The sequence below is a fragment of the Macrobrachium rosenbergii genome, chromosome 19 (genome assembly GCF_040412425.1).
Source record: "Macrobrachium rosenbergii isolate ZJJX-2024 chromosome 19, ASM4041242v1, whole genome shotgun sequence".
Taxonomy (NCBI): Eukaryota; Metazoa; Arthropoda; class Malacostraca; order Decapoda; family Palaemonidae; genus Macrobrachium; species Macrobrachium rosenbergii.
The window spans coordinates 36433731-36446523 of NC_089759.1; the positions used below are offsets into that span (position 1 = coordinate 36433731).

A 12793-nucleotide genomic window follows, 5' to 3' on the forward strand; every position below is an offset into this window, starting at 1 on the left:
AGTGATGAAGACCTTAATCACCTTGAAGATCTCTTGACATCCGAGCTTAACAATAATTCTTCTGACACCTCAGAGGAGGAGATCAAAGACAGAAGTTGGTTTCACTGATAAAGCCCCAGAGGAGGGAAATTTTGTCCTTGTTGGGATAGATCCAGGAAATGGTAGCAAAGTCTATTATGTAGGTAAATTAATCAGCAATATAGATATGGATGATGAATTTCAGGTTTCTTATTTAATAATATCACCAAAATTTTCTACTAATAGTTTAAAATTTCCAGAAATTGAGGATGAAGCAAGCAACTATTGGTAAAGAGGCAGCAATTGGAGTGCTTCCAAACCCAGTTCAGCAGAGAATTTAAAGAAAGCAGGGGTATTTCAAATTTAGTTTTTGTTTTGAAGGATACAATATTCTTTAAGCCTACTTCAACATTTATTCTCAGCAAACATCGTGGGTACGGGTTACATTTTTTGTCTGCCATTCACCTTTTAAATTGATTTTGATTATTTCAAAAAAATTTTGTATGGCATTTGTTTCATTTATCTGACTTGAAAAGTGAAAATATCATCAATTATAATAATTGTCCGAATCATCCCACGCTCTTGTCCGGATCATCACCATTGGTGGGTATGATTCGGACATTTTGGAAACTTGTGTTTTAAGATAAATAGCTTCAAGTATAGTAAAGTGTACGGCTTACCACATTCACCCGTAAATGTAGGATGATGAGGCTACACACTGACGTGCCAAGGATATCACTGCTCCTTAAACTCCTCTAGATAAATAAAAAAAAAAAGTGCCCAAACCATCACTGCACACACTCCCTATATATATATACATCATATATACTGATATATATATATATATATATATATATATATATATATATATATATATATATATATATATATATATATATATATATATATATAATATAAATACATATATAAAATGCACTGAGCTGCTTTCAATTACATGTATGATTACGTCTGTAATATATTAAGATGCAAGTATATTTGGAGAATATGGAAATAAGATTCTGAAAATCCGGCCATAATTAACGAAATTTAAGATGGTTTTTAAGACGCGTGTATATTTTGTTCCTGTTATTATTCGACCGGGGTAAGATGGCGCCGGTTACGGCCGTCATCCACCCCTGTGACTGTCCTTCTATTTAATGTACCTCTATGAGTGGCTTGGACAGATGTCAGTGTTATTGTTTGGAAGTCAGCTGTTACGGGACATTACCACATATGAACGTTTACGAGCTGTGTGTTAACACCATTTTGCCATTGTGTGATATTTATTATAACCGATTGTGTTTTCTTGCCTGCTATATTATCATTATAAAATAAAGCGACTCCCTCAGCTTAATTATTAAGGAAAATCGTCGAAAAGTGCACAACGGAGGACCAGACATTCTCGAGGCCATTTCTACGAAGATGATTAACTACTTCTTCTAAATCTGGTTTGAAATCAAACGAAGACTACAGCTACAGCGAGAATATTGCAAGTAGCCAGTAGCTACTAGACTGGCACAATGTAGGATTGGCCGAATTTGAATTATATGGAAAAGAGGCGTAACCTACCCTACCCTCGTAGCATTCTCCGTCAGCCTGACGTGTTAATTCGATATCTGCCGTAGGTCCACTTTAGCCTGATTTCAACATGTCTCTTAAGGTAAGTGTAAGCTAGAATTACTTTTAAATTCATTGTTATTAAGTTTATTTTATCCGTGGCTCTTTGTAAGATGTTTTTACGTCGGACGAAGTGGCCAGATTCATATTTTTCCCCGACTACAGAGTTTGTTTCTTTGAGGATATAAACCTTCATCTTTTATACCTTAGACTTTCAGCAAATGTCGATTCGGTCATTAGCCCGTAGGATGAGGCAGCAAATGTTGATTTGGTCATTAGCCCGTAGGATGAGGCAGCAAATGTCGATTTGGTCATTAGCCCGTAGGATGAGGCAGCAAATGTCGATTCGGTCATTAGCCCGTAGGATGAGGCAGCAAATGTCGATTCGGTCATTAGCCCGTAGGATGAGGCAGCAAATGTTGATTTGGTCATTAGCCCGTGAGGATGAGGCAGCAAATGTCGATTTGGTCATTAGCCCGTGGGATGAGGCAGCAAATGTCGATTTGGTCATTAGCCCGTAGGATGAGGCAGCAAATGTCGATTTGGTCATTAGCCCGTAGGATGAGGCAGCAAATGTTGATTTGGTCATTAGCCCGTAGGATGAGGCAGCAAATGTCGATTTGGTCATTAGCCCGTAGGATGAGGCAGCAAATGTCGATTCGGTCATTAGCCCGTAGGATGAGGCAGCAAATGTCGATTCGGTCATTAGCCCGTAGGATGAGGCAGCAAATGTTGATTTGGTCATTAGCCCGTAGGATGAGGCAGCAAATGTTGATTTGGTCATTAGCCCGTAGGATGAGGCAGCAAATGTCGATTTGGTCATTAGCCCGTAGGATGAGGCAGCAAATGTCGATTTGGTCATTAGCCCGTAGGATGAGGCAGCAAATGTCGATTCGGTCATTAGCCCGTAGGATGAGGCAGCAAATGTCGATTCGGTCATTAGCCCGTAGGATGAGGCAGCAAATGTTGATCTGGTCATTAGCCCGTAGGATGAGGCAGCAAATGTTGATCTGGTCATTAGCCCGTAGGATGAGGCAGCAGTTGTTGGGGTCATCCTTTCTCCGGCCACTCTGGCTGGGAAGCGGACACTAGCTGGCGGGAGAGGTCAACACCAGTCGTATTCACCGGACAAGATTTCTTGTGTGCTGCTAGCCTGGTTAACTACCTTGTTTCCAAGCCTCAGTGAACAGTCTTTCGTCAAAGTTAACCCTTATAAAGGGTTTGTAGGCTATATTGTTACACTCTCAAGGGGCATGTTATATTTTGTTTCACCTGCCTTGAAAAGGATGCAAAGAAGTCTTGGTAGCGCTGCGGCCGGCATCCCCCCCTTGCTGAGTGTCACATCTCTCTCTCTCTCAGATGCACTTACGAAAACCTATTTCTGAACTGATTACATGATCGGAGTCCGTCCATCCTCCCCGCACATGGACATAGAGCATAAACTAACATGAGCTCTTAAGCCATGTTGTACCTGTACTTCCCCGGAAGTGGGCCGGGCACTTACCTCCACCAAAGCAAAAGAGCGCTACCGCGAATTTCAATTCTAAAGCTGCCGTTCAAGGAGAAACTAATAGCTATGTAATTACTCGGTAAGCATATTACAAACCTCATTTTATTATAAAAATATCATATTCCACATCATTCCATTCCACTGCTGAGATGCCCATAATAGCACTGGTCTCCCACTAAAGATCCCCTTACACATCCCGCAACTCTCAGCCAGTAGGTGAGGGACAATATACCTGGTGGATGGAAGACCAGAACCTCCTTGTGGGAGCTCCAGAGAAGAGGCTTTTGTCCTCATACGCTTGAGAAGGGTAATTATGGCTACAAAAAGGTAAGCATATTAGTAAAGTAAATGATACATACTGTAGATATTAACCCTAAAAAAATATAATATATACAGTACTTTTATATGTATCTTACTTTGTATGAAACATTTTTAATTATTATATTAATATTATTATGATTATTATTATTATTATTGATGACAAGTGTTTTGGTGTTATGAGTAATTTAGATTGACATCAAAAGTACACCTAGGCATTTTTTGCCTCTTTGGCATTGTTCTCGTACAAAGCCAAGAGCAGTGCCCATTGACATTCTTTAGCCAGTGCTAAAGATTTTTTTGTGATCCTAATGTAGCCTGAAAAGATATGTATAAATAAGCTGACTTAGGTATCATTAGCTTTCAAGAAAATTAGATTAGAGAGTTCAAATGTGACATTAAATGATGAAAGGAAACTAGTGACATTTGCCAGGATTTTTAGAAATATTTACAATGCAAAAGAACATTGTCCCATCACTTTTGTTGTGTGAGACAAGATAGAAAGTGATGCAAGTAGCTCAGGTTGCTGCAAAGGCATTTAGTACTATCAACACTGTTCCATTTAGGGCATCTTGTAAGTTGTTGTTTAAGGGCTGCAGGATGTACAGATACGACAACCCATTACTGTACAACAAAGTAACTATAGCAATACTTCATACATGTATGCTTCATTTCTGGTTAAATTCACAAAAATAAACAGGTGACTGACTGTATATCATTTTTAAAAAAATTCATCATCAGTGTATTACTGTACATGAAACATGTACTGTACTTATAATTTGAGGGAAATTTAAGCTGCTGATGCATTCATAGCCATATGTATTCTTAATTTTCAGAATTCACTTACTGGATATGATTCAGCATTTGAAGAGGATGAGAAGCTCCGCAATAAACAGAGGGAGCGCCATGCATTCCTTAACAAAGAAAGACGCCAGAAGTCAGGTAAAGTATCATAGAAAATTCTGTTAATTAAGAATGACTGTGAGACTTGAGTGCTGTTAAAAGTTATTATAGCAGTGGAAGTAATTAACCAATACTGTAAATTTATGATGGGTCTTGAAGAAGCTGTAAAATTGGTAAAATTTCTTGAAATTATATGATGGAAGTGTACTGTATTGTACAAAATAGCAACAAGATCTGAGATTTGTGCAGAGTATGAGAATTTGAGATTTTATAAAAACAAAATACTTCTTAACACAAACCCAACAGCTTATGACAGCCTAATCTTGTGGTCAGCAGCTCCTTTAAAAAGAATAAGCACTCCTGCCTGGTAGATATACAGGTAGTTGTGGTGCCCAGAAATAGATTTTTCATTTGTCAAAATCCTTTTATCCTATGTTGGAGCATTATCAAGAATGGTTGGGTGATTGGCTCTTAAAACATACATTAAAGTATGGGTTTGTATTATACTGAGTGTAAAGGAAAAGCCCACTTTTATCCCCAACAAAAAATTGTTGTTTGGAAGTAAACAAAAGCAAAATGGTAGGATGGGACAAAAGGCAAGTAACAGAGTAAGTCAAGCAATTTACTTAACAAGCTATATGCAAAACTGGTAGGTCTTTATTTGCAGTAACTACTGTTTGCAGCCCTACAACAATTATGAAGGATCTGTATTTTCATATACCAGCAAAGTAAAGCATATATTAGGTAAGGATATGTTTTATAAAACAAAAAATATTTTTCAAATATATTTTTTTTGTAAAACAAAATATTTTTTAAAAGGTAATGTTTTTTCTTTCAAGCTTTTTAGAATTTGCATTTACTTTCCAGGGCTTCCTAGTAAATCTTTGTTGAGTAGCAGTGCTAGCAATGAAGAAGGAAGGAGGCTGAGGTATCAGATGTCAAACTTGACTGCTTACGAACGTCACAAGCTCCTTATCAATCACTACGTTCTTTATTATCCTGGAAGCACAGCATTGCTACAGCGAGATACGTAAGCATTAAAGCAGCCCTTGGAGGTTTCTGTTATCTGGCTAGTCAAGTAACTGAGGTTTAACCTAATTAATGTTATAAATTACCAAGGATTGCTTCATGAAAGTTATATTCAGTGCTCTAAATCATTCTTAGTTAAGGGGGGATAGTAATCTTATATATTTGGTCATTTATAGTGAAATGCACTGCCCTTTAAGTGTAATTTGTTACCCTTACATTAAATTTTCCCGGCTTGGTTGTCTTGTTGAATTTAAGAAATATTACCATGGAACTCGAAATAGGGATCTTTTGAAAAATTAATGATTCAGATCATTCGGAATAAAACATAAGTATTATGTTCATAGAAGTGGAAAAATGCAGTTTCTGAGTAGGAAGCTAAACCGGATACTTTTTAATAAATATTTTGAATTTAGATAGGCACTAAAATAGTAACTACTATTTTCGTGCTTATTACACATTTACAGGACATATACTATGTAAAACATGTTTACCATACTTCAGAACGATAAACATGTTTTATATTCGTTTTACTTTTTTCAGGTCAAAAGACAAATGCGACATTGATGTCATTCGAGAGAATCACAGATTTTTATGGGATGAAAAGGACACCCCTGACACTTGGGAATGCCAGCTTGCTAAGAAATACTTCGACAAACTTTTCAAGGAGTATTGCATCTGTGATCTGTCTCGCTATAAAGAAAATAAGGTATCGTGTTGACTGTTGGTAAGCTGTTGATAATTTGCTACAGTTTACATTCATTGACAATACAAGTCTCAACATAGTGTGTGAAATACATATTTTCTGTCGTCTGAAACTATACTCATGAAGTCACTCTTGTGTTATAGGTAGCCAAGTAGTGGTATGAAAACACTGTATACTGTTAAGTTAAAATTTGTTCCGACACAATATTCAAACCCTTGGTCCTAGTGTAAAGGACCTCGGGTTTGTATAGTTAGGAAAAATACAATTTACTTTAAAAATTGTTATATTTTAAAAGTTAAACCTTGATACAGTACAGGTTCAGCCTTTCTTTAGATGCAAAATTGAACCAGCTCAAAGCATTTGTATTGTGAGATGTTAGAAGGTGAAACATTAAGACTCAGTTACCTTTAGAGAATATGTTGTACATCAGAATTCATCTTTTGAATTAGTTTCAAAAGGAGGATGGGTTTGTGGGAATTAAAATGTTTTACTTATGCAAGCACTCTTCCTCTGAGGATAAACAGCTCATGCACTTTAAAGGTTGAGCACATCTGAGCCATGGGTTATGAGCAGCTTAATTCCTTAAGGTAGAGTGGCTTGTGTCTTTTGAAGCTGAGTAGCTCATCCTTTGACACTGAGTGACTTTAATCCTCAAAAGTTGGATGTCTTTGGTCAGTAAGTGATATGTGTTTTTGAGCCTTTGTGATGAGTACCTCAGTTCCTTTCAAGATGAGCTGCTCGAGTTCATTTATTAAGTTGAGTAGCTCAAGTCTTCGAGTTCATTTATTAAGTTGAGTAGCTCAAGTCTTAGAAGATTAACTGTTAAATAGTTACAAAGATGAACAGCGTTGATCAACTAGTAAGCAGCTCATTATTACAGAAGATCAGCTCAAGTTTCAAGCAATCAATAGGTGAGATTGAGTCGGGGAAACGAGTGTTCCCTTGAAGGACACCATGAATAAATTGGCTTGCACTAATACTGTGTGCCACAGAGGGGTGTAGTGCCTTCAGTGTATCTCTTGTGGTGCACTGTAGGCTTACCGAAGGGTGTTTGCAGTCCCCCCCCCCCCCTTCAGCCTCTAGCTGCAATTTTTAGTACTTCCTTTCTTCCATCTTGCTCTCCAACTTCTCTAACTGTTACTTCTTAGTGCAGTTGTGAGGTTTTCTCTCAGTTCCACATTTAGATCCCTTACTTTATTGCCTTTATTTATTGGGTCTCTTTACAGTGTCATCTCAACTTAATGGACAGCTCAAGGGTTTGTCCTTCAGATAAGTACAGTAGTGAAATTCGCTAATTAACGAAGACAGTTTTATAACCTACACATTAGGGTACCCCTGGGCTACCTGTCATAGCTTATAGTCTAGCGTAATTCCATGTGGAGTATGTAATGTAATATCCTATCTTAACTGGTATTTTGTAATTACTGCATTATTCAGTTTCAGGTATTGTATTGATTTACTTATTAATTGAATTCAGAAACATACATACCTGCTACACAATGCTCCTAGCAATATATGTATGTGCCTGTACATACTTAAGCTTACAAGATGTGTAAAGTACGTACTATATAAAAAACCCATACAATGTTAATAAAACAAACACTGTTTATCTCAAGAGAGAGAGAGAGAGAGAGAGAGAGAGAGAGAGAGAGAGAGTATTGTAAGTGCACAGTTTATCCTGATATGAATAATTAGATGAGTGGTTCGCGGTGGTAGGCGTTTGTTTCCTAATATTAGCAATTATGACTTAGACCATCAACGGATTGTATGTCAATTTTTCACGAGTTGTATTTTAACAGAGGTCTTTCACATCCACCATTGATCCCTTGTCCCCCTTTTCTTGCTGGAGCAACCAGATTTGCTGAACGGCAGCACCAATATGCAGTAAATATTCCTTGCTGTGAACTTCTCAGTTCCAGGGGTCCTTTATTCCTCACACTGTTGGACTGTGGAACAGTCTCCCTGAGGATGTTGTGAAGTTGGAACTTCAAAAGTTCAAGTGAAAATGCAATTCATTACTACCCTAACATAATTCTCCTTTTATTTTAATAATTTAACTGCATTTTTGTTTGTTTATTCATTTAATTAATTTTTTCTTTTTTAATAAGTGATCTCGTCTTTCTGTATTTCCCACTACCTTCTGTTACTTCTTTCTAATGAACACCATACTCTGTACATACAGTGAAAAATGTGTAACACTACTGTACATTAATGTACTGCGTTGAGTACAGTACAGTAGAGGGCCCACACTAAGTGTGTAGTTTCCTAACATGATGCATGAAGAGGGATGAGTTGTTCATGTCTATGCATGCGTTTGTCTACCATTCACCCTCACAGGCACAGACAGGAAAACGTCAGTCAACACGAGTGTTTGTTCATTCATTTGCTCTCCATCTTCACAGATAAAAACAAGAAAGCTTCGGTCTACTGTCCGATAACTGAATACTACATTTACTTATTGTAATTGTAATACTACATAATTGCTTCCAATACAGTATAGTACAGTAAATAAGTAATGTCAATAAAAATAATGTGAGAGAGAGAGAGAGAGAGAGAGAGAGAGAGAGAGAGAGAGAGAGAGAGAGAGAGAGAGAAACAATGGTGGTACAAAGGGAAAGACGGTCGTGGGCTACAGTTCATTTACAAACGATATAATTTATAAGAAAATGAGCACAAATATTCCCAAAGTAAGGGGCTTTTAGAAAATGTTTGTGTCCATGAAACACACAAACTTTTTCCAGATTTTTCTCAGTAGTTCTGTGTACTACATTATACTTTAGTTGATTTTATGCTATTGTTTCATGTCTCCTGCAGATTGGGATGAGATGGAGAATAGAAAAAGAAGTTCGGGATGGAAAGGGACAATTTTCATGTGGAGAGAAACACTGTCAGGAAGCTTCAGGTCTGCGCACTTGGGAGATGAACTTTGGCTATGTTGAGCAAGGGGTCAAGAAAAATGCCCTTGTAAAATTACGTGAGTAGGAAATTAGTTTTTTATAATCAGAACACTAGAATTAGTAGAATATTGTTTAGGTGAAAAGCTAAATAAATATATCATCTATTTTCCTGTCAAAGTGCCCAAAGATGATTAGCCAAGTATTGAATTTGACTGAAGATGAAAAGAATTCATGAGACATTCTCTTTTGATAGTTGCCTCACTGCCACTTAGAGAGCCCTTTGTGCTAATATTCTATAATTAATTCCTGGCTTAGCTTACTTTACAAGTGGTTTTTAGCTAGGTGCAAATTCATTTTTGACCACCATTAGCATCATGGGACAAGGTCGGTACTGTGTAACTATTTCATTTTAAAAATAGAAATAAGAGTTTAGACATTGGTTTAATTAAGGATTGATGTAGGATAGACCACGATAGGTTACTAAAACAAACCAAAAAGACCTGGGCATTGCGTAAAGGAAAGCATAAGGCATTAGTCAAGGTAAGTCATGTCTGAGACTGCTAGACTAACTAGGACCGAAGTCAGGCTTTTGAATCAAGTTAGCATCCACAAGAAATCCCACATTTGGTTTTGTTTGCCAGGTTAGCCTACATATCAAAACAGAAATCAGATTCAGAATACAGATGGATGGATTTGATCCTCAGACTAATCACAAAAACTTGGCTACCACAAGAAGAGTAGCTTACAAGGGAGGTAAGAGAGACTCCAACCATTTCCTTGAATCATTCTTAGTCAGTAACCAACCAGGAGAGCCAAGGCTAGATGACTGATGATAATATGTATCTGATTGAAAGATGGTATAATTGGGTAACCGATGAAGTTACAGTTACACACATTACCAACAAAATAAATGTCAAGCATCATAAAGTGAGCTGTAGTTACTCTCAAAATACAGCCAGACTAAGGCAATGATCGCCAGGTTTACATGCACATACCAAGATGTAGCTGAGAATTATAAATCCTTAAAGTTATAGGTATACTGTACTTGACATTGGAATGACATGAAAATTTGGAATAGTAATTTTTAGGCATTAGGTTGCCTCAGCTCCTTATGGTCACTATTTTACTACTGTACTTGTAGTATCCCTCTTCTGAATTTTGTTGCTTTCAGAGCTGTGTTAAAGGGCTAAGAACTTATATATAAAGGAAGTGTAGTTGTCTGGCTTTGGCTTTATCTCCTAGCAGTTCCCTCCTTTCTTTAGCTAAACCCAACTCAAAAAATGTGAACGTGCTTCCCTCTTCTATCATAATGATAGCATCTGTGATTTCCTCTATTCATCAGTATATCATGGCATGTTTTGCTTTCGATTTCCAGTTGTAAAATCCAGAGTGTTTTGAAATCTCTGAAGACAGAAAAAGCCTATTGATGGTATACCTTGTTGGTTTCTGTATTTCTTGAATAATTTAGCCTGTCTCATCTAGAGGTGGGTAAGCTTGTTATTGCTAATGGGGGCAAGTCCCATTAGCACACTTTTCTTGCACCAGGCTGCATTAGTGTGTCTATCTTGACAAGGTAAAATATGTCCCACAGATGCAAACTGATTTTACCAGGAGTGATCTCCTCCTTGTGTGCAGCAATTGCTTCACCTTGCCTAGGCATTGAGTAGAAATTAATTACTGTATATTGAGAGGAGGGCTACCTTTGGAAAAGAGGAAATGATCACTACAGAACAACCCAAGAATTATTTTGTAACTGAAGTAACTGGGCATGTAGGTAACTGTGCCTTTTGGTGCGTAAGGCATGAATAAAAAAAAAAGTTTGTATTTATAAAAATTATATAATTTGGTATTTTTACAGGACTATGCAGTGATTTCTCATACAAGTATTGATAAAAATTATATAGGTTTGGTATTTTACAGGACTGTGCAGTGATTGCTCTTACAAAGTTAATTATCATCATAAGCGGAAGGAAGTTACAAAGAAATCTAAATTCAAACATAAAAAAGCAAAAGAAAACAGGAAAAAGGACAAGAAATACAATGCTGAAGGAGAAAAACCCTCAGTGGAATCGGAAGGAAAAGAATGCATTGAAGAAGATATCACCACAGATGAAAGCATTTGGAAGGGACCTGCGTCAGTTGTTGAAGAGAAGAGTAGAGAAGAAGAATTTGAAGATTATTTAGAAGACCTATTTTTATGATGTGGTTTCCTTTCTTTGTTTGGCGGAAGGTCATTGAAGGTCGATAGAATAAGTTGTTCACAGATTTTTCTTCATCCAAGTTTGCTTTATCGCAACCCCAGTAATCAAAGTATGCCTGTACGTGTGTCCTGAATGTTCCCAGGTCTTGTCCTTCAGACAGGAGGCAGTAGTCTATGCATGATCTTGTGGAGTGGATCGTCAAGTGTGCCTCAACCCATAGCCTCACCTTTCTTATCTTGTTTATTTCACAGTGCTTGATACAATTTATTTTGGTTTTTCATATTAAATCCATCATTTCAGTCCTTTTTTACATGCATTTATTTAACTTGACTTCTGCGTCTGTTTGGGGTCAATTTTCGACCTGTTACCTTCGTCTGATGGACTTGAAATTTTGTATGGTTACTCAGTCCCAGTGACAATACCTTGCATGATCCGTAGGTCAGCAGTGACCTCTCCCAGTATCTCAGGATTTGTATGAAAATCTTTGGATTTTTCATACCTTCTTTGACTCAGTAGAATAAGTTAATAACTCTACGGATTTTTCGAACCTTCTTTGGCTCAACAGGATATCACGTTTAATTTTGTTAGCTACAATCGTGAATCAGTTACAGTTTCTGTTTAAACTAAAAAAGTATAAAATAAAAAAACCTAAAAAAAATTTTTTTAAATATGCATTTATATAAAATGCACTAAAAAGTACAAAATAATTGAGACACCAGGATTTTCTTATAATTAATCATGTCTACAAAAACAAAAGTGTGGGCACCAAACATGGAAGGAAATGCTACAAGAAATAAAAAAAAATATATTTATTTTCTTGTAGCATTTCCTTCTATGTTTGGCAGCTACACTTTCATTTTTGTAGTCATGATTAATTGTAAGAAAATCCTGGCATGTCTCAAAAAATTCTTTTGTACTTTTTAGTGCATTTTAATAAATGAACGTTTAAAAAAAAGTTTTTATTCATGTTCACTTTATGGCTTAGTATTTTTTATATACATTATTTACCATGGATTTATGGACTTCCTTATCTGTCCTTAGAACCTAGCTGCCTGCCAGTTTGTTTTCAGACCTTAGATGCCTGCCAGGAAGGCACTTTTCAACTCAAAGGATGTTGCTGTTCTTGTTAAACACTCTGAAGTGGAGGATCTCAAGACAACCTTAGGAGTGGGACAAGTTCTTCCTTTTCAGAAGTTCTTAATTGGGTTTGTGAAACCTTGGAGCTGCAGGAAGCTTCTACTGCCAAAATAAAAGACAGCCCCTATTAATGTTATCTGTGATTTGCTGATGGCTAGTATGATCTTTGACTAAGTTGTTGATGTGAGTGTAAGGATGGACGGAGTGTCACTAACAAAGTATGGCCGGGCCATGGCTGCACTTCTTTAGTTTTTTACTGCCATAATGGTGGCTGTGCTTCTTCTTCAAGAGCACTGATCCTTTCTGACTTGTCCTCCATTTTTGGCCATAGAGGCTATTGACTAACATGTCCCTGCTAGTCAATTGCTTTGGCAATTCTGGAGGACCTGCCAGAAGATATTTTCTGCCACTTGCCTTCTTACAATGAGTGTAACCTTTATTTAAGTTCTTTACTCGCACT

At 37.1% G+C, this 12793-nt stretch overlaps 1 protein-coding gene across 2 annotated transcripts; it reads left to right on the forward strand.

The window, feature by feature from the left end:
- The first annotated feature begins 1174 nt into the window (after positions 1-1174).
- On the forward strand, positions 1175-11797 carry LOC136848843 (protein FRA10AC1 homolog). Of its 2 annotated transcripts, XM_067121626.1 has the most exons (6): positions 1175-1678; positions 4300-4405; positions 5234-5396; positions 5936-6101; positions 8913-9072; positions 10916-11797. In XM_067121626.1, exons 1-6 carry the CDS (start codon positions 1667-1669, stop codon positions 11194-11196), a joined length of 888 nt encoding a protein of 295 aa, XP_066977727.1. In that variant the 5' UTR covers positions 1175-1666; the 3' UTR covers positions 11197-11797. The 2 variants fall into 2 exon arrangements, with proteins under 2 accessions (XP_066977727.1, XP_066977728.1); XM_067121627.1 differs by lacking the exon at positions 8913-9072 and having other exon boundaries at positions 1201-1678.
- Positions 11798-12793: the final 996 nt, after the last annotated feature.